At 48.8% G+C, this 21,591-nt stretch overlaps 6 protein-coding genes across 6 annotated transcripts in view; 3 read left to right on the top strand and 3 right to left on the bottom strand.

The window, feature by feature from the left end:
• The window catches only part of Pmar_PMAR011851 (hypothetical protein), a gene marked incomplete at both ends in the record, with an annotated part of 2,361 nt that extends 1,140 nt beyond the window's left edge, over window positions 1–1,221 (top strand). Inside the window, one exon of the mRNA XM_002773940.1 lies at window positions 22–1,221. Coding sequence (XP_002773986.1) covers window positions 22–1,221 — 1,200 coding nt within the window. The remainder of the gene's footprint in view (window positions 1–21) is intronic.
• An 844-nt stretch (window positions 1,222–2,065) lies between these two features.
• Pmar_PMAR011852 (hypothetical protein) lies at window positions 2,066–2,797 on the top strand (the record flags this gene model as incomplete). Its single annotated transcript, XM_002773941.1, has 1 exon — window positions 2,066–2,797. One exon carries the CDS (start codon window positions 2,066–2,068, stop codon window positions 2,795–2,797), a length of 732 nt encoding a protein of 243 aa, XP_002773987.1.
• Window positions 2,798–3,532: 735 nt separating this feature from the next.
• Window positions 3,533–9,575, bottom strand: Pmar_PMAR011853 (hypothetical protein; the record flags this gene model as incomplete). The annotated part of the gene is made up of 19 exons (XM_002773942.1): window positions 3,533–3,706; window positions 3,753–3,872; window positions 3,918–4,012; window positions 4,058–4,195; window positions 4,241–4,370; window positions 4,423–4,557; window positions 4,607–4,692; window positions 4,949–5,053; window positions 5,442–5,539; window positions 5,583–5,730; window positions 5,833–5,923; window positions 5,984–6,105; window positions 6,268–6,317; window positions 6,850–7,027; window positions 7,411–7,509; window positions 7,800–7,897; window positions 8,283–8,365; window positions 8,690–8,918; window positions 9,475–9,575. The coding sequence occupies 19 exons, from the start codon at window positions 9,573–9,575 to the stop codon at window positions 3,533–3,535; spliced, it is 2,280 nt and encodes a 759-aa protein (XP_002773988.1).
• A 267-nt stretch (window positions 9,576–9,842) lies between these two features.
• On the bottom strand, window positions 9,843–11,357 carry Pmar_PMAR011854 (tRNA pseudouridine synthase D, putative; the record flags this gene model as incomplete). The annotated part of the gene is made up of 1 exon (XM_002773943.1): window positions 9,843–11,357. One exon carries the CDS (start codon window positions 11,355–11,357, stop codon window positions 9,843–9,845), a length of 1,515 nt encoding a protein of 504 aa, XP_002773989.1.
• Window positions 11,358–11,587: 230 nt separating this feature from the next.
• Window positions 11,588–12,854, bottom strand: Pmar_PMAR011855 (hypothetical protein). The gene is made up of 5 exons (XM_002773944.1): window positions 12,701–12,854; window positions 12,466–12,611; window positions 12,273–12,416; window positions 12,004–12,221; window positions 11,588–11,959 (listed from the first exon to the last, which is right to left on the bottom strand). Exons 1-5 carry the CDS (start codon window positions 12,807–12,809, stop codon window positions 11,752–11,754), a joined length of 825 nt encoding a protein of 274 aa, XP_002773990.1. The 5' UTR covers window positions 12,810–12,854; the 3' UTR covers window positions 11,588–11,751.
• Window positions 12,855–15,726: 2,872 nt separating this feature from the next.
• Pmar_PMAR011856 (NFX1-type zinc finger protein-containing protein, putative) lies at window positions 15,727–21,303 on the top strand (the record flags this gene model as incomplete). Its single annotated transcript, XM_002773945.1, has 6 exons — window positions 15,727–17,242; window positions 17,294–17,702; window positions 17,865–20,450; window positions 20,522–20,614; window positions 20,858–21,013; window positions 21,267–21,303. The coding sequence occupies 6 exons, from the start codon at window positions 15,727–15,729 to the stop codon at window positions 21,301–21,303; spliced, it is 4,797 nt and encodes a 1,598-aa protein (XP_002773991.1).
• Window positions 21,304–21,591: the final 288 nt, after the last annotated feature.

Below are 21,591 nucleotides of genomic sequence, written 5' to 3' on the forward strand. Positions count from 1 at the left end.
GCTCCGATCGAGACCACTGAGGCTCCTGTCGAAACTACCGATGTTCCTGCCGAGACCGCTGAGGCTTCTGCCGAGACCACTGAGGCTCCTGTCGAGACCACTGAGGTTCCTGTCGAGACCACTGAGGTTCCTGTCGAGACCACTGAGGTTCCTGTCGAGACCACTGAGCCTCCGATCGAGACCACTAAGGGTCCTGTCGAGACCACTGAGGTCCCTGTCGAGACCACTGAGGTCCCTGTCGAGACCACTGAGGTCCCTGTCGAGACCACTGAGGTCCCTGTCGAGACCACTGAGGCTCCGATCGAGACCACTGAGGCTCCTGTCGAAACTACCGATGTTCCTGCCGAGACCACTGAGGCTCCTGCCGAGACCACTGAGGCTCCAATCGACACCACTGAGGTTCCTGTCGAGACCACTGAGGTTCCTGTCGAGACCACTGAGGTTCCTGTCGAGACCACTGAGCCTCCGATCGAGACCACTGAGGTCCCTGTCGAGACCACTGAGGTCCCTGTCGAGACCACTGAGGTCCCTGTCGAGACCACTGAGGTCCCTGTCGAGACCACTGAGGTCCCTGTCGAGACCACTGAGGCTCCGATCGAGACCACTGAGGCACCTGTCGAAACTACCGATGTTCCTGCCGAGACCACTGAGGCTCCTGCCGAGACCACTGAGGCTCCAATCGACACCACTGAGGTTTCTGTCGAAACTACTGAGGCTCCTGCCGAGACCACTGAGGCTCCTGCCGAGACCACTGGAGCTCCGGTCGATACTACTGAAGTATGCATGAAGATCTGTAATGAGTTCGGGCCTTGCCGGGATTCTGATTCCGGGTCTTACTGCAAGACTTGGTTGGCTCCGTCAGTATGTTTCGGCATAGCCAATACTGGGGAAAGTCTTTGTTACTCCGATTTTGACGACTGCGAAGGTGAGCCAATAGAATGCAGTGACACCACTGAGGCTCCCGCTGTCGAGACTACTGAGGCTCCCGCTGTCGAGACTACTGAGGCTCCCGCTGTCGAGACTACTGAGGCTCCCGCTGTCGAGACTACTGAGGCTCCCGCTGTCGAGACTACTGAAGCTCCCGCTGTCGAGACTCCTGATGATTCCGCTGTCGAGACTACTGAGGCTCCCGCTGTCGAGACTCCTGATGATTCCGCTGTCGAGACTACTGAGGATTCCGCTGTCGAAAATACTGTCCCGCCGATGATCAGGCTGCTATAAATATACTTCACTTCAATTTTCTATCCACTCTGTTGAAATTTCATCATTCGAAATATCACGACTCCTCACACAAGGTGAGCCCAATATCCAAGACTGTTTTCAATATTGCTCTATTGAGTCGATCTGCCAATATTCATTAGTGATTCTACGTGTAGTAAACAATGTCAATATGAGTTTGTCGAGTTTGAAGTGAGTATACTAGTGGGTAAGAGCGCCGTTTAACCCGACTGGAGATAGGTAACAATTGATCGTACAATGCTATACAAGTTGTAGACATACATACTATAATGCCTTGGACTTGCATGCATTTTCCATCACACCCAGATTGCAAGATGTTGGTCGTCCGATCGTGTTGAATTCGTAGTTTTTACTATAGTTAGTCACGTTTCTTGAATGAAGCGCGCGAAGTAGACATTTCATACAGTGAGTGTCTCGCGGGAAGATGTATTCTAATAACAACTTGCAAATGAAATTTCCTTACAAATCAGGGAAATTCCTTTCTAACAGCGTTCGTGGAAGACGATCAGCGGCCTTGTCGATACTTGGAACTTCTTTGTGATAGCGTTCGCAATCGGCGATCCACAGCCAGGCAATGGTAGGTCGACTATTTTCACCATTATGAATGTATGTTTTTGTTACTAGCGCGAAATGTGTGTCAGCGCAAGTATAGTGCTTCGATTTTCTGGAGCTCCATTATTGTGATTATGGCGCGACCACTCCAATAGCGTGAGCCTATCCATCACAATGATACGATCGATATTAGGCGTTTCAGAATTTCGAAATTTAGTGGATGACAACGTGGCTATGAGTATATCAGAAAGTGGTCCTGCAGTTGTTCTTTTTCATGCGTGCGATTCTAACTAGTTCACTCTTGGCCACGACTCTTGGCTTTAGCGGCAAGTCTTTCAGTGCTGTTGCTTCCGAGGATGGTGGTACGGATATGTGCAGCATGGCATGCAACCAGACGCTAGGTTGTGATCAATCCTACTGCAAAAACAACGGGCTGTGCTTCGGTCTCTACCATAAAGGCAACGCCTACTGCTATCAGCCAGGAGGTGCTGATGGTTGTGATGATACCTCTCTGGAGCCCGTGAAGTGTACTGAGTATCCCCTCACCACGTGTCAAGATGTCTGTGACCGCCTCGTTGGTTGCAAGGATTCTGCCTGGGGTTCTTATTGCAAGTCGTGGCAGGATCCTCCGGTATGCTTCGGTATACTGAAGATGTATGATGGCAGTCTATGCTATCAGTCTGACCCCAACTGTGTTGGTGAACCATTTGAGTGTCATTTCACCGTCGGTCCGGTTCAGCCTACTATCGCCCCTAGCAAGCCCTCTACTATGCCTCTTCCTGAATACAACACGACCACTCCACAGACTATGCCAGGATTCGGAGGACAAGGCCAGCCTACGACGGCGCCAGGCACTACGTTCTCGACCGTCGAGGTTGAGCCCACTGTAGGTCCAGCTGTTGTCACCAAAACTGGTGTTCCTATCTGGACCATGGAGGTTCCCACCAACATGACCAATACGACCGCGGCCCCTGGTGGTGGTTTCTTTAGTTGGTTCGGTTTTTGAAAAGTTGGATGTGACAATCAGATTTCCTCTCATCTGATCTTCCTTCTCACGCCAATATGACGTGGAAATTCTCTGTTCTCAAAATGCTGTATGAATGCTCTTCCTTTTTTTGTCGGCGACAGGTGATGTCAGTAGTTTCCTCTCTGACGTGTGTGTTGGGTTAGTTTGGCAGTAGATCTGTTAGACCTCATCATTCCAAGTGATTCAAAATAACGCGAAAAACGACGCAAAATAATGCAATAAATCAAGTAACTGCTGTTTAACACGATTATTTCATAATAAAGAAATGCCGAAGTGTATTTACTTGGAAATTATTTCCATCATGGTTATCATACGATGCTACTTCGATATACTAGCCAATGTATATCGGCTCTGTGTCGAGTTATCTGCTTAATTCGTCTGTTGTTATAGTGGCAGATAGAGCCGACCGAGACTGCCTCTTGGAAGAACTCTTCCCTTCTGCAAGGGTAAATTCTCAGACACTATCTTCACTATGGTACACGACATTGATTTACTCTTCAGAAACGACGGTTGAAACCAATGTACCAAAATAATGCAAGCAGTGGATATAGCATGAGCAATATTATCTCGTCTGTCGATAATGCGCAGTGTGAGCGCCGCTTCGCCTCCCCCCTCTAACACGGCCAGGAGTGTAACCATCTCCGTGCATCGAATGATGACGAGGAGAATGAGGCTTGTCGGGACATAATGCATCTGAACTCGTCATGATGTGGCTCAGAAGGGTAATCTGATCTCACCAACATTAATCTCTCGTTTTCCATCAGCAACGCTTTCATCACTGACATCTGTCACTATACACAAGTCATGTTTCATCCCGCCCTTCCCACTATGTTTCGGCCGTCTCACCCCAAGCACGCAAAGTACAGGAGATCCACTCGGCGCCGGCATCTGAGGAAAATCACCAAAGCATCTCGAGTCACCATCCATACCATACCGAGGGGAACTCTTCCGCGGCTGATCTCCTCGCTGGTTGGCTCACTGCAGTCACTTCTTGTTGTAACTCCGCCAACTCGACGATGGGCACGAGCGCTGGCGACAAGTCGTACACCGAAGCCTGACAACCTCACTGCACGGCACTCTACACCAAGCAACCCCTTACAAGATTAGCCTCGCTAGTGGAGGTCCAAGCGGTGAAGGTAGATGCCGAGAAAGCAACGTGGGAGCAGGGCAGTCCAGGGCCACCCACCCCCGACACTGAGGAGCCCCATAGGACACCGTGAAGAGGAGGAGGATGCTCACCTAGGGCCCTGCCGGGCTTCCTGACGTCGAATAGGACAGCTCCGGCTGAGGCGGTCCCCACAGCGACTAGGTGACCCCTCTGGGCGATTGCTCTTGGCATTGGAGGAGCCAGGAGCTCACCGACCGTTATACCTCGCCCTGACGTGTGTAAGATACGGACGACCCCGGTTCGATTCCCAGCACCTCCTATTCTCGCATCCCAGGCACTGACTACAGAGTTCTCCGTAGAGGCAACCACATACGCAGGGTTATCCACTCTGTCGAGGGCAACAAGCCCTCCGGTCTCCCATGGGAGGTCCCATGAAGTCACCAACTGAGAACAACTCCTCATCGTCAGATACCCTCCAGGCCCTCTGGGGCATCACCTCCCTCGTCTCGAGATCAAAGATGTCGATACTGCCCACACATGGGCTGTACCCCATGGGCAGGTCAGGGCTCCGACCAACCGTGACTTGACGATTCGGTATGTCCATTGACAGGCCCGCCAGCCAAGAGCCCTCCTGTGATCAAACGAGTCTCACTCGAACACCAACGAGAGCTGACACGTACCCTATGCTCAGCGCGACCGAGAGGGACTCGGCCCAGTATCCCCAGATTCGGATCGTGGAGATCTCGCCAATAGAGTACACCATCGCCTGAGCGGTAGAGGTGTTGGAGGAATATATGTTCGCTCAGCTCGGGAGTTGCCTCACTACTTATACAAGTTTACATACGACTTCGGGTACCGGAATTTCCCAGAATGTCCTATATTGTCAACAGCATAATCGTCGAGTTAACGGAGTGACAACATCTTCCCGTTTCGGACGATTAAAATCGAATACACTGTATGTAGTTGACCATGTGCATATTTTTCCACCCAGGAGAGGTGAACTCGCAGAGGGGACGACTCACCAGCGTGAATGAGCAAGTCCTGGGCTGATGATGAGTTCATCGGAGGAATGTCCAGGAGCTCACACTGCCGTTTGCAAGGCTTTGACGTCGATGCGGCACGCTTACCTGATAACGATTGAGAATACGAAAAAAATAACAAATCTATCGGAAATAACGCGAAAATATGTACTAAAATGTTGGTGACAATAAGAAGACTCTGAGAAACTTTTTGGGAGTGCTTCTCGGATCTTCCACATTTTCACCCTACATCGGGTACTAATTTCGATAATATAGTGAGAAAACTCTCGAGTTCAGGTGGAGAAAGCATACATATTTTCCAACACCGCGAGAAACCATTGAAACCGCTTTAGAGCAACCACAATCTCGAGATGAATATTTGTCGTTTGCGTTCACACTGTAAGGAGGCGACCTATTACTAGGAATGAAAAATAAGAGCCGTCTTGACAGCCAACACGCCGAGCAAATGGCGAATTCATAAATGATCTTGTGTTACCTCCATCCAGTTGAAAGACAAATATTTCAGAGTTGCCAACCGTACATGCTACTATAGATCGACTATGACGAATGCAACCAATGCCTTCACTCGATGGACTGAAGAAATACTCACAGCAATAACAACAGCACATGTTGTTACCTTTCGAAACTTGCACTCTTTCCTAGATTGATACACATAGTTTTCGTCGGTCGAGATTGACCAGTGGCCGCATCAAGAGCGACAAGACCCTCAGATGACCGCTCGTGCCGGGAGGGCTCCTCAGCCGCCTCTGCCGAGGAGGAATCCGCTGAAATCACAGAAAATATGTCGATGCAATTCCATTATGAAATGAAATCCTTCAAAATCTTCGCTGTGCGTAAGATACCGTAATTTTCAGCAGTAGACTCACCCGAGAATTTCCTGAAGACCTTGTGGTACTCTGCGAAAGCTCCTATAGTCACAGCATAGGCGTAAACAGTAGCGTTCGTGAGATCTCTGAACTAGAACAGAAAACAAAAGCATAACACAGTTCACTTTCAAGGAGGGAAGCATTTACTTACTCGTATTAGCTCTGGGGATAGCGACGAAATTGCAGTTCCTTTTTGATGATTTCTCTGCAACAGAGCGGCTGGAGGCCAGAAGTTTTCTATCATACTCGTCAGCACTCGAGGATCCAACAAGCCTAATAAGGTGATGTATCGGGAAAGGTAATAACAACAACAATGAAGTTTTCACCCGTTCAACGTGAAAATATGATCATGGTCAACTATGTGTGTAGGCGTGAAAATTTATGATAAAAATGCCCTTAGACACATCGGCAACTAGACGACCACAAGGAGCCTACCTCCCGTTGATGCATTCACTGCTCCGTTACAGGTCTCAACCCCCGTATACCTAACCGCAGATTCCTATGTCAATGACAATAACGTAGCTACGACCAGCACCGAAAGCTTATGTGGCGCGTAGGCGATTAAACAAGTTTTCTAATAGAATTAAGGTGAAATTTCGTTGATCGAAATTAGTCTTGTTTTTTTCGAATTCGTAAATAGGGTTTACGAATTCAAACTTGCATTTCCGAGTGGTCTACGAAAAACGAACTTCCATTTCGAATTTTAACTTTCATTCCGTGAAAGTGAAAACTCTTTTTGATATTATGGAAGTCAAATTAAAATTTTTCTATTCGCTGAATTTGATATCTAAAAGATGTCGTCATACGCAAAGTGGGGTAATACTCTGTGAAAACGCGATGATATTCGCGGTGATATGCAGTAGTCGTGAAATATATTTTTCACCAGTGTTTTTCATATCACGGCTCGTGAAACTCCACAGATAAAGTCTCACCCTGGTGACACGCATTGGCGTCGAAGTTTGATATTTCACTCGGAATTGAATATATGAAACTCCATTATGATGCTAAGACGCCTACTTAGAGCTTGCCAGGGCAACAGCAGTGTGAAGAGCCTCTACAGGGGTGAGGAAGGCCATTATGGCCACCCAAGTGTCAGGGCACATATCAGCCATAGCACGCTCGAGGTTAGTGACAATCTGGGAAGTGGGGGCGTTGGCACTGCTCGGGTGAGATCGACTAGAGGGGGATGGGAGACCTATGGTGAGGGCAGAATAGAATCAGTATAAATTTGGATATGCAAATGAGAAAAAAATATGCGGAATTTTCCGAAATTAATGGAGTTTCACCTTAGTGATATGAAAAACACTAGTGAAAAACATATTTCACGACTACTGCATTTCACCGCGAATGTCGCGTTTTTCACAGAGTTTTACGCCACTTCGCGTAAAACGGATCGTGAAACTTTAACGAGAATCGACCTCGAAGTAGAGTTCCTCATTGTCACCAACACACGTAGTTGACCATGTGCATATTTTCCAACACTGTTTATTCGTCGTTATAAAACCAATATCATCTTCAGACGGAATTATGGTTTACAGTACTGACTACAGCTACGATCAGTTCTTCGGGAGATATTACATCCATTGGATGCTCCCATAAGACTCCTTTTTAATCGCCGCTCTCGACGAGACGTGAACAAGGCAGCGAAGTGGTTCCATAACGCGGCGCTGGACTCGCCTGAAATCAGTGGAGTTTCACCACCCTAGTGATAATACATTTCACGACTACTGCATATTACCGCGAATATCGCGTTTTTTACCGAGTTTTACGTCACTTCACGGGTGAAACTCCAGTTTTGGAGGAATATATGTTCGCTTTCCTCAGCTGAGCGTAGGAGTTTCCTCACTAATTATAGGAGTTTGTGTATACGAATTTGGGTAGAAATGTACAGAAAGCAATGAAAATTTCCAAAATTTCTCTCATAACTTTTATCATCATATGTGTATGTTTTCCCACACATGCATTACCACCATCACGCGCCCACACGATTTTCTTATCGTATTCCACAAAACTAATGGAAGACAGATCAGCAACATCAGCATTGAGGTAGTCCTCTATAGGGTGCCTAGTAAGAGTAAATTAATTGACGCTGGAGCGGTTGCATAAACCTCTCAAGAGCTGTCATCGATCCGCCACTCTTTGGAAGTACGGCTGCGTGGGACATTATTTCCAATCGCAACTTGGAGTGATCGTATCTACTTTAACCATAGAGAAAATTCGAGACTACGAATTCCAGAGTGTAGTTAGAAATATACAACAGCGCTGCAGGGTTCTCGAATATATGTTTGCTTTTCTTAGCTGAGCTCAAAAGTTTTTTCACTAACTATGGAAGTTCACGTGAAAAATCGGTATAGAAAACAATAAGAATTTGCCCAAAATTTTAGGAAATTCTTTTCCACAGAAAAAAATTTTTTACCAAAACATGCGCATATATTCCTCCACACTGTTACTTGCAGTGACCGCCGTAAAGACAGGGCTTCCCCCAAGTCCAATACCAACACAACTTCTTCTTTCGAGGATTGTCCATTAGCACCTATTATGAATATTCGATTGATGTTTCTACCTACCACCTCCACAGGTACACGCTCCATATTTTTGATTTCTACACTAAGTTAATCTCTGCAGGTGGTAGATAGACACAATAATATCGATCGATTCAGTGCATAGTCGAGCAGTGTAGGAGTATATGCGTTTGCTTTCCTCAACTGATATTAGAAGTTTCCTCACTATTTATAGAAGTTAATATACAAATCCGAGTGAAAAGTAGTTGAGTATTTCCCGAAATTTCCTCTCAGAATTTCCATTTTAGCACCAACATATGTAGTTGACAATGTGCATTTTTTCCGCACTCCCTTACAGTGAAACGACTCTGCTGTTGATCTACGGTGAGCTCTTTGCGAATCTTCCCAAATGCCGCGCTTCCAGTTTCGAAATCGTATTGGATTCTATTGAGTATGTCTGCTACTATAACGTTTCCTCCGGCAAGATCTCGCAGCTCTCGCTTGGTCGGCTGGGTTGCGTAATGCCTCGTTTCATAGGAGGCCGCGGCGCCGGCCATAAATGCTGCAAAATATTTTCGCACTTTCCTCAGCTGAGGTCGAAAATTACCTCACTAATCACGGGAGTTTATACACGAATCGGAAGAGAAAAGTGTAGAGAAATTTCCTCATAGTTTTGATATTGTCACCAACACATATGTAAATTACACCGCCCTGGGAGTGTATGATGAAATAACGACGATTATACCGTAGTGGAAATGATGAAGTTCACGGAGTAGACCAGCACGCATGCGCAAGGAGTGTTGTGGCACGCAAGCACAAGAACTTTCACCAGTATTGCTGCTAAAACTGATAAACTTTCCAAGACATCTCCAGACAGCATTGAAGAAAATATGGAAATGCTCAACTACATGTGTTGGTGACAATAGTGGAAAATTCTGAGGAAATTTCGGGAAATTTCTTTTCTGTGATTGGTGAAAAATTTTTTATAATTATGAATGGAATTCTCAAACTGCGATGAGGAAAGCGAACATATATTCCTCCAACACTGATGAACCTCATATCTAGCGTGACACTATAGGATAGGAGAACAAGTCTAAGAGATAAACAAATTAGTGTAAGAAGGGGACAGCGACACAATCACTTGGTCATGAAGAGTGTCATTGACGTCTGCTGAGATGCTCCACCGTATGCAGAGGACTCGGCAAGGAAGTCGTCACCATAACCAGCCTCGTATTCCAACATGATAACACAACTCCTCCAAGACTGGACAGATATAGCTTAACCAAAGATAAGAACTCGATCGTCTATTCGTGAACCAAGGGGCAACCGTTGCGGTTGACAACGACACCATGTAGGGATGTTGCACACATACTAATAGAGCCATGGCTATACAATTTCCAATATACATGAATACGTACAGCTGTGAATAGACCCGAGCGATACTGGCGCTGAGTTTTGCTCACTAACACACAACAACAAAGAGCAAGCACAGAAACAAAATGATGATCATCATACGATCTCATCAGTGATATATGCTATCTTTCTCCATATACGTCTCAGCTCCTCTTCGCATTCACTAGGCAGTAGTAGACCGTCATGCCCCACGGATGGCTGATAGAAATTATGGCCCAACCATTCACGTACGAGAGCTGTGGCGAAGCACCCAGGTGGTAGGGAAAAGCTGACTTCGAGAGCGTCTTTCTGCGGCCTTGTCCATTTCAAGCCAGTGGGTCGAACAAGAACCTCCCTAGCCTCTTTTGCTGAGTTGCCTTTACCGTTAGAAGAGGAAATGTTGAATTCCCTCATGAGTTTATCAAGAAACTCGCCGGTCTTATTCTCAGGTTTCAAGCAACTGTTCACCGGCAGTGGGAGACACACATGACAAGCGACTGAGCTCTGCTTCTGTCCATCCCAAATGTAGGGGGGAAAGTGATGGACAGATCCACCAGGACCGTTGATAACCATATCTCCCTCGATAGGGTTGGTGCCGAACTCATTCACTCTGAACTGGACCATGTAGTTCCACAGAAGGCTGTGCCAAGCGTGAACGTAAGTTGACCATTGCCGAGGGCTGATCGCCCTTTGCCAGTCGACGTCCTCTTGCTTTGCAGCTCTCGCGAGAAGCAGTCGCATTTCGTGACCTTCATAACCACTACTCAGAGATTCATAAACACTACGAATGGCACCGTTGGTGAGCTTAAGTGCAGTCCATTCACGGCCTTTAGGGCAGAGGCCGATAAGCATCGCAACAACAGCTTCAAGCGGCTCCCCGTTTTCCAAGTAGCGACCGACTACAGGAGAGTTAAAACGAGGAGCACCAAAGCGTTGCAAACCAAAAAAATTGACGAAACCCGAGTCTCTGATCTTGGTGAGAACCTCATCGTGTTTAGAGTTGCCGACAATCCTCGGCTGTCCTACAAATGTCAACTTGAAGTGATTGCCTTCTAACGCTCCCCATGTGAGAGGCGCTCGTACTCCCACTGGATCTCCTAGTTCAAACGGAAGAGCTTCTCCTCGTCTTGATGCGAAAAACAAATTCTGAAAGTGAACTTGTGGTAGTGTTATATACTGCATAGTGTCAGCGCCTTTGTCCTTGCGACCAGCATAGGTGATCACTGCTGGATCGCATTTGGCGACTTCTGACATGATTCTAATACAAGTATCCGTTTCAATCTTCGTCTTGTGTAAAGTTAGTCGCACATAGGGCGCCGAGTTAACTTCATGTCCCAAACTATGTGGTAAAATATACTCGCAAAGATTTTTTTCCAGCTCGATCGGTGTGCCGTTGCTTTCCAGTGGTATTTCTCGAACAACGAAGTGCTCTGGAGCCAGCGTGAAGTCAACCTTTTCGTGTTGCATATCGTAACCATGACGTGACCAGATGAGGTTACCCTCGAAGGGCCGCTCATGGTCGGACAATACAGTGTCAGTGCACATTCCTAGTAGTTTGTGTAGTTCACGAGAGCCCGCAAGCTTACTCGAAGTGGCCGACGCCAGGCGAACGAAATACTTAGTATTTAGCATGAACAACGAAGCTAGAAGTTCACTCCAACCAGACGAGCCGATTGACGCAAAATAATAACTCTTACCGAGAAAGGACAATCGTGATGAACAGCGATCAAATAATCAATTAATTAGCTACCACTCCCCCTTCAACACAGTCCCCATCAGAAGGTTAGCACTTGGCGACTATAAACGCAAGAGTCATGAGAGTCGACGCGCCAGGGCTTATCGAACCACTGACGGCTTAAATGTATTCAGTACATGTATGGACGCTGAGATGAACGATACACTAATTGCGAGATCAGACGTCGGATAATACAGCACTTGGGTTGAGATGTGCGAAAGGAGTGGTATGGGCAATAATCATCAATATATGCAACTCAATGCTACATATCAACGAAAACAGCGAATTATGCTAACTCGATGCGACCGTAAGTAGAGAGTCAGTGGCCTCGAGACGAAAGGCACATAGGCACGTTCGCTTAGTGAAATCGGTGACGAAAATATCAGTCTGGCGTCCCTTAGAAAACGCCAACTTTGAGAATAGGTACTTAACGATACGCATGCTGAATATATCAATACATAAATCAACGACCTTCGCTCCGCTAACGGGATGAGTGTACCTGCGATATTCGTTGTGGTACTCAGCTGTCAAGACTAGCCCTACTTTCGCATCGAGCAAGCTTCCTTACCAAACGCCTTAGCGACTGGATCAGCATCCTTAGGGCCCTTCACAGGCAAGTGTCTCAAAGCTGAACCCGCTGGTTGAAGGACGAATGCCAGGTCAGTCTCTAGCAGTCGCATTAGGTCAGAATCGTTGGTGTCGGCGTCGCCAAGGAGAGTGTCCAACGACGATAAGTCGGCGAATTTGTGCAGTGTACTTATCTGAGCGCTCAAGCGTCCACGATGGACCGTATCGAGTTTGAGAGGACTTACTTCGACATCGCCGCAGGAAAGCGAAAAGACCAAGTAGGCTGAAATAGGAGAAGTCATTGAGACTATCTCTGGGAAGCGTTGGGTCAACATTCCCCCCTTAGAGACGGCGAGTGGCTGCGCTGGCGCACGCACCACTGATCCAACCTGCTATGCGAATGTCAAGTGAATGCGACGAAGAGTAGTTGATACTCACGACGTTGGTCAGTAGTTTGATCTGGCCGCCCATTTCCCGACCATGGCGACCCTCAGAGACGTTAGCAGTCTGGACGTAGTCTACTGAGTAGGGACTACTGCGGAGGTGGCGATGGGCGGCTTGACGGGAGCGCACCGGTGAGGCCTCTGATTTGGGTGAACTTAGATCTGCATTGAGTCCGCAAGACGAGACACACCATTCGAATAGCAGCAGAAACGTATCGAGCTGTTCTCACCGGAGCCGGCAATGGTTTCGTTTTCTTCACTTGAAGTTTTACTGGAAGAAGTAGTGTTGTTGTTGTTATGGTGAACCTCAGTGCGTCGAAAGTTGCGACCGAGAAGCATTAGTCCTTGGACTGGGGTGAACACACAAGGATGTCTGAAGTCCAGATCGAGAGACGCCCAGTCCCGCTAAGGTCAGATTGAGACTTTTCTTAATAACGAAGAATATATGATTTCGTTTTTCTACTCTAGTGCACCGGCCGAAATCTTCTAACGTATCCTTCTAGCGACTTCCGCTGAAAAATGAAGAGTTTCATCTCAGGCGACAGAATAAGCGGTTAAAGTAGCGCACGCCCAACTGATCGATAACAATTTATCGCCAATGTTGCGAGTGAGCGATGGATTCTTCTTCAATTTCTCTTGGGAAATGGCTTATAAATTGGCCCAACTCTGATGATCTCCCTACACCAGTACATCCTCTTTGGTGTTGTCAAAACTTACATCATTGATAGTAGTCGGTGTGTTTCTTGTGGTAAAGTAGAAAATCCAAGGTGAAAACCAGATCGAGCCAGACAACACCTGTTTGAAACTCGACGGATCGACCGGATGCTCGGGTTGATGTAAGGGTGTTATACGAAGCGAATTTATTTCTGGATCTCGTCCTTCTTTGGATTTCGCAATTAACCTGTGTACTGAGTTTTGATATTGTCCAGCTATTTCATCAGAACTTTGATTCATCATAAACAGCCGATAGATATCTAAAGAATGCATTTTTCAAAGAAGTGGGAATAGTAAACGTGGGAATAAAGTAATAGTAAGTGGGAATCAAATTGAATAGGAAACGTAGACACGTTTGGCCCGACAACTGTCTCCAGCTGATGAATTGATACGACTCAGAATGGCATCTCAAAACGATACTGACGAGTACTGGACGATATCAACAGGTGTGGCATGTCGCAACGGATGGAGTTGCAGAGAATGCAAAGGAGCTATAGTTAAAGGCACTCCGCTTGTCTGCAGAGACGGACGGAAACTGCGTTTCATGTACCCCCTAGTTGACAGCTGTTTGGCGATGTCAGAGTGGGCAGGTATCATCCATGGTGCTTCAGCGGATACTCTGATGTGCGAACACAACCTGCTAACATACGGTAGGACCCCGAATGATGGTCATCTCGGACCATTCAATCTCAGGGACATCCAAGGCAAGTACCCGAACTTGAGTCGAGAGGCGCCGAAAGAGAAAGGACACGGCAAATGGTCAACTTCCTGTGGCTATGTCGGTTAAACACAATAGAGTCGTTCAAGTATTCAATATACGTGAGGATGGGCGATTGATGCCAGCTTAGAGTAGATGGCTGGTGGGAGCTCATAGGTCTGCTGCCGGACCTTGTCCTGGCATCTCAAACCGGTATCGTCGTTGTGATAGGCGTCCCTGATTGCTGCCACTCGCAGCCTGCGAGACTCGGCACAGGAATATCGGGGATCTGTTGTTTCCAGAGGCCATCGCCGCTGATTTGAAGATCCTTGTTGTATATTATCGGAGAGGAGGGCGGCAGTGGAGTAGCAATAGTGGCTTATGAGTAGACGAAGCCATGTGAAGCTGACTCAGAGAGATGCATTGTCGACTACACGATAGTAATGGATTGTTCCTGAGTAGCTTGATTCATTTATGCGAGGTGGGATGATAGGGGAGAGTACATTGAGACAGTTTTCTACTCATTCAGTTTAGTAAACTGATATTATCTCTCGGGAACACCGCTCGCGCTCCAGTGTATCAAATCCTCTGAGGAGCCTCATTGTTTCAGAGGGCTTGTCGTTCTAGAAGGTTCTGGTTTAGTATATTGACTGAGACAGTTATGTAGATAGATCAACTAGAGTTCGGTCATTTAGAGGTGCACAAGGCGGAGTCGGCCATAGGGAAATAGAAGGTTAGTACAGAATACAAGCTTGCATCAGTAGTGGGATTACGATATACGCTTGAACAATATACTTAGAAGTACTACTGAGCCTTGCCACATACGGTGAAGACAAGGTGGGAAATGATGTATCCAACGGAGTGGTGTTGGTTAGCATCATTATCACTTACAGTCTCAATGTGTCCCCTCCCCCTTAGCATGCTATTTGACTGTCATCACTAACAGTCCCTGCATCGTGTTGATGATGGCTGCTGCTGCTATCATCGTCGTCATCGTATTGTGGTGTTGGTATATTTGTTAATTAATAATACGGTGGGAGGAGGTAGTGTTGGGTGCTTTAATCGATCACTTCAGTTGGGTCGGCTATGCCACAGCTCCGAGATATGCCTTAGTACAATGGATTCCTCGGAGTGGGGTGGCCATGCCACAACCCCAAGATGTGCCTTAGTACAATGGATTCCTCTGAGTGGGGTGGCTATGCCACAACCCCAAAGATATGCAGTCAGTTCCTGTGAACGGGGCAGCTATGCCACACCCCCTCAGTACAATGGATTCGTCTGGGTGGGGCCGCTATGCCGTACCGCATACGGACCACCTGATTTCACTCCTCCCTCAGAGTAGTATCCCCTGCTGAGCTACATTTACTCGAGTCGCCACCGAGCTACTCTGCCCACCCTATTCAATGGCCAACGACAGAGTTGAGTCGATGCTGTGTTGGGGGACTCTTGGCACCGTCCCGCCTCGGTAGGAATATCATCAGTAGGTGGAGGTCGCTTGGACCAGTAGGGCTGCTTTGAGGATGAGTTTAATGATGTATTCCGATCGATTCTATGGTAAAAGTATGCTAAAGTATGGGTGGTCGACCCCAAAAGCTGAACCAATTTCTTAAGCATGTTGTGTCGAGCTAATCCTACTTAATTTCGGGGATGATCGGTTCGACAGGATCGAATAACTTCATTGGGGAGTAGAGCTAGTGATAGACGGGTAGAGGTTTCGATTAGTATGCGATTCGTGCATGCGTGCAAATTGTGGTCAAGAAATGGCGACGTCACTTGCATTCAATACGTCTGGGTACTCGAACCTAATCAATAAAGGAAGGCTCAGCGGACTTGTCAGCTCTGTCGATGGCGCCATCATGTCACTTCTACGGCCGAGGCAACTGCCGCAATGGGGAGTCCTGTCGCTTCTCTCACGAGCCGTCGAAGGAGAGTAAGCCTGTTCCCGAGAAAGATGTCATCAACTCCTTGACCGACGCCAATCGCTTCTTGAGGAGCATAAACAAGCATAAGAACACCGATGTGGTGCTGGGAAAGGTCCATGATCTCCGAGACAAGCTCAATACTTTCATTCGTGAACTTGCCCATGCGGAACTGCGGATTTTATTTGAAGTATTGGGCAGATGCGCTGTTGCATTCGACAAAGGCGCGTACGAAGAAGTCATAAGAAGCCTGAGCGCTAATGTGATTATGTCAATACCGCCGTTTGTGAGCCAGCTTATGTCACCAATAGGGTTGGTCAGCTGTATGCGCGTGCTGGTGGAGGTGGGGAGGGTCGACCCGGTGGCAGCAGCGCTAATCCCGGTAGAGTTGTTGGCGAGCCGCGCTGAGGTCCTGGCTTGCACAGAGGAGCTTACTGAGGTTCATCTGAGGCAAATTCAATTTTATAAGAGCGGTGGGGCGTTGAGGAATTTCAAGGCGAGTCGTGACCGCAGGCACCCAGCCGAGCTGAATTCGGATGAGGAGGAGCTCTACGAGGCGCTTATGATGGAAGAGCGTCTCATGCCATCTCTGGCCGAGATCACTGATGACGGGGGGCAGTTGGAGGCTCTGAGGAAGCTGAAGAACCGCGAGGCAGAAAAATGGGGGTCTTCTAGCCCAGCTGAAGTGCTCTTGTACAGAGCTACTCACTACTACTGTTTGCGACAGGAGTTTCTGGTGCCGCTGAAGGAGGCCTTGGTCCACTCTTTAGGTTTGGTGACTGATTCTGGTATTCCTCCAAAGGCGATGTGCTACAGTCATGTGACGGCGTTAAGGCAGCCGTTCGGGGTGTCTGGTACCACTGAGGCCTTCATCCAAGTCCGCTTCGTCTGCCCTCGACCAGTCGACTTCACTCTTGGCAGTCATCTCATCTACGGCTCTCTGGTGGTCCTCTTCAGGACGTCTACCGGCACCCCCTTTGGCGAGCCTGACTCGGAGTCGTTGGTATATGCTACTGTCGAGAACTTCGACCTACGCCGAACAGGTGGTATGCGCTCTAATAGCGGCACGGTTGGTCTGTCCTTCGACGATGACAATTTTCGCCGTTTCCAGTTTGACGCCGAATACTGCATGCTGGAGAGCCCCGACTACTTCATGGCCAAGCGCCCCGTATTCGACTTCTTGCGCAATGAGGATCTACTGCGTGGCATGCCTCTATTGCCTGCTGTGCTCGGCACGGTTGAGCCCAGTGTCGATCCACCGCCGTACCAGATGGGATCGAAGGTGGACCTGTCACCGCTGTACGTGGGAGCTGGAGAGGGCACGGTCGTGGGTGACCCGCTGAAGCCCTGGCCGAAGCTCACTGGCAAGCCTATCGAGTTGGATGCAGCTCAGCAGGAGGCCTTGAAACACATCCTGAAGACTCCGGTGGCGATTGTGCAGGGTGAGCAGCTGATGAGTGTTGGATGCTCTACTTCTTGATCGGTCATCTCAGGTCCTCCCGGTACTGGCAAGAGCTACCTTGGAGTGAAGTTTGCCCGAATCGCGAGGGGAGTGTTGGACTTCAAGCACTACGAGGAGCCGATATTAGCGGTGACTCTCACCAACCATGCCTTAGACCAGTTCCTTGTCGACCTCCTGCCCTACATGGAAGGTAAGATAGTGCGATTCGGTGGCCGATCGCAGACGGAGAATGAGGAGCTACAGCGATGCCATCCTCGGTTCAAGTCTAAAGAGACCCGAGATGAATACCAAAAACGGAAGAAATTCCGCGACAAGTTGTTTGGCATTCGCCAGACTTTGAATTCTGTCGTGGCCCTCTACCAAGGAGGAGATGCCCAGCAGCTGTGCGCTCTCGCCTATATACCGTTGAGTCTATTCCGGAAGATCCTAAGGCCCCCAGGGTGGAAAACGAGTTTTGCAAAATTGGGTTTCCACGCAGCTGAATTTGCGCTGATGGCGTTGAGAGCGTGGCTCTCGAACGAGGAGGAAGATCTGGCCCACCGAGAGAAGGAGTTGATGCAACGTTGGGGAATCAAAATGGACAACCACAGTCGCCGTGTTAGAACTGCTAATCGCTTTTGGGCTCCCGGTGGGTACTCCCGTCAACGTACGTTTGGGTCTTTACCAGAGGAGGTTCGTCGAGGATTGATGAAGATGATGGTCACTGGTGCCGACAAAGAGGTGAGGAGGCTGTTCGAGCATGCCATACCGGAGCCGGAGGAGGAGGACGGGGATGGCGAGGAAGGCGAGGAAATCGATCTGGATAGAATACAGTTGATTGAAGGAGAGCGTCAGTTCGATGAGTTGGGTGGCGTTGAGGAAATGCAAGATGAGCAAGATGGGGTGGTGGCACCAGTAGAGGAGGGCGCGATGGACCGGCCTCTGTATGACGACTGTGATAATGTGAGGATCAGTAAGGAGTGGAGGAGCGACTTCTCGATGGCTGTGGTTTTGCAGAGACGGATACGGTCGAAATTGGAAGAGTCTTTGAATGCTAAGATCGTTGCTGCTGCGTGCCATAATGGTGTGCATGAGGCTGGCAAGAAAGCTGTTCGTGGAGGGAGTCGTCGTGATAAGAGAGGGGTTTTGGAGGCTGTAGGAGCGGCACTGGAAGGCCCGATGAAGGCAAGACTACATCAGCTGTATGCAGACGGACGGGATATGGCTAAGTCGTATGCACAGCAGAGGAAGGCTCTGGCTCTACGGGCGTGTCGGGGAGCTAAGCTCGTTGGGATGACCAGCACGTACGCGGCGTTGAATAGAGACCTCCTGCATAGGCTGGGCCCGAGGGTGGTGGTCATTGAGGAGGCGGGGGAGCTCTTGGAGTGTCAGCTCGTCGCGAGTTTGTCGTCGCCGAATTTGCAGCATTTGGTTATGATTGGCGACCATCAGCAGTTGAGGCCGAAAGTGAATGTCTATGACCTGACCAAGAAGAATCATTTCGACATCTCCCTCTTTGAAAGGCTTATCAACGTTGGTGTTCCCTTTGCAAGGTTGAACACGCAGCTGAGAATGCGGCCAGAGGTGAGTCAGTTGGTGAAGCACTTCTACGTGGACGGCTTGACGGACCATGACAGGGTGAAGGGCTATGACCGAGTCGGAGGCGTGGCGACTGATGTGTATTTCGTGGATCATCGGGAGAAGGAGCAAGCCTTTGAGGGGACCTCGAAACGCAACGACTTTGAGGCTAGGTTTGCCGCAAGGTTGGCGTCGTACTTGGTCCGAACACAGCAGTACAACGCTGAGGATATCACGTTGCTCACTCCGTATATTGGGCAGAAGAGGCTCATTAGGAGTTACCTCGATGGAGATCTGAAGAGGAGCGCTGATGGTGTGAAGGCGGGCGCCCGTGTGGTGACCATTGACGACTACCAAGGGGAGGAGAATAAGGTTGTTATACTCTCTTTGGTGAGGTCTAATAAGGCCCGGAAGGTGGGCTTCACTGGCATTGAAAACCGCGTTATTGTGGCTATGTCACGGGCAAAGGAGGGTATGTATATACTGGGAAACGCGGAGATGTTCGAGAACGAGGCCAACTGGGAAGTCATCGTAGCTCGGCTGAGGGCTCAGGCGCGAATTGGACCGGCGTTGACACTGCAGTGTCGAGTGCATCCAGACCAGTTTGAACAAGTTGCCAGGCCGGAGGATTTCCTGCATGTAAAGGATGGTGGCTGTCGACTCCCCTGCCGTCGCTTGCTGGACCGCTGTGGTCATAGGTGTCCGCTGAACTGCCATGTGTTTGACCACGCTCAAGTTTGCTGTGATAAGCCTTGTGACAGGGCGAGGCCGGCAGGGTGTGGCCATAGATGTAGCCATCTCTGTTGGGAATGCACTAGGGCCGGCTCGACCCCAGAGGACCCCTGTCCGACCCCTTGCTCGGCTCTGGTGCTTGCGAGGTTGAGCTGTGGCCACACGAAGAATGTGAGGTGTCACTATCGCGAGGATGAGGTCGAGTTGAGATGCCATAGAGCGGTGACGGTGGAGCTCCCATGTGGGCATCCTTTGGCCACCTCCTGCTTCAAGTCTCAGAGGCCCGTCACGGAGCTGCTCTGTGAGTTCACTAAGAAAGTCCGAGTTGAAGCTTGTGGTCATGAAGTCACTCAGAAGTGCCATGATGTTCCTAGATGTGGTCAACGGTGCGAACAGGAGCTCACCTGTGGTCACGTGTGCCCGAAAAGGTGTTATCCTCCACATTCCCATGAAGGGGTCCAGTGTGAGGAAGCCTGTGAGGAGACGCTGGCTTGTGGTCACTACTGTGAGGAGAAGTGTGGGCAACCTCATACGCGTCTGTGTAGGGAGGAATGTGGCCTCCAGTGTCTGCATGGGTATACCTGTGGCAAGCCCTGTAATGAGCTCTGCGTGCCCTGTCGAGAGAAGTGCCTGTGGAAGTGCTCACATTACGAGTGCACGAAGCTGTGTTATCAGCCTTGTGACCGTCCTAGATGCGATCATCCATGTGAACGGGAGTTGGAGTGTGGGCATGCGTGCCAGGGATTGTGTGGTGAGCCCTGTCCCCTGTGCCCGGTCTGTTACCATGATGTGGCATGTGGTATCTCCTTTGAGGACATTGGCTCGGCGGTGGCGACTGGGGGTAGGGTCTACACTCTACCAGAATGCGGTCACACCTTCTACTTGGACGGTCTGGACCAGTAAGTAGCCTTGCGGCGTATCTTCGCACCGCGAAGATTTTGGTTGATTGTAATTTTATATGTGTGTTTAGATATATGAAGTATAATCCTACTCGTGGAGAGCACCAGGCCATTCAGCTGAGGGCGTGTCCGGTATGCAGAGAGCCGATATTCACCGCTCCAAGGTGGGTCGGTAGACTGCGAGAGAGGTCAGGATTGAGATGCATTTGTGAGCGTCGTTGAGTGGGCTCACTCATGTTGAATTATATGTTCACTTTTCTCAGCTGAGCTCAGAAGTTTCCTTGATAATAGAAGCTTACGTATAAGAATTTTCGTAAATCTCCTCAGAATTTTCGTATTGCAGCCAACATACGTAGTTGATCATGTGCATAGTTTTCCACGCCGTACTTCATTCGAGTCGTTATCAGATACGGTAACATCATCAAAGCCCAGTTGGAGCTGGTGGCTAGGGTCAAGGAAAGGTTCATAGCCGCCTCGAGGGAGTTGACTCTCCAAGATCGTCAAGAGATCAACAGGGCGATGCAGAGCGAACGAGGAGTGCTAGGGGCTGCTGCTGGGCACTGGTACGCATGTCCCAACGGGCATCCTTACTTCATCGCTGACTGTGGTGGTGCCAATCAAATAACGAGATGTCCGGATTGTGGGGCATCTATAGGGGGAAGGAGTTACAGAATCGAAAGTGGCAACCGCTTTGTTGCCGACTTTGCGGGGGAAAATGCAACTCCACAGTGGCCGAACCAGGGGGAATGAGGTTAGAGACTTTTGATAGATCAGTCGTGATTTTCTTATAGTACTTGGAGTTGCGCTTTTTAATAGGAATGTCGACATCATCGTTCGTCCGAAAGTGGGTTAAAACGTTCAAATATTCCCTCTCTTGGTACATTTCAAGCTAATACGGCCGTGTACTTCGTGTGTTCCTCCACTCGTTTTTTTGGTTTTTTGTAAACTTCGTTCGAATTGGCTGTTGACAGAGTAGTAGTGCCAAGTGGCTTCCTGTGTTGATATGAGAAGCTCTCAAGACAGTTACTGTGTTGATCATTCTATCATCTGGGTAAGAGGAGGAAGTGTGTGTAGTTGGAGGCGAGCCAGAGTTGCGGATTGCTCATGAAGGGTTGTCGGGATGCTCTGCTCTCTCAGTAGT

Source organism: Perkinsus marinus (assembly GCF_000006405.1).
Source record: "Perkinsus marinus ATCC 50983 genomic scaffold scf_1104296958712, whole genome shotgun sequence".
Taxonomy (NCBI): domain Eukaryota; phylum Perkinsozoa; order Perkinsida; family Perkinsidae; genus Perkinsus; species Perkinsus marinus.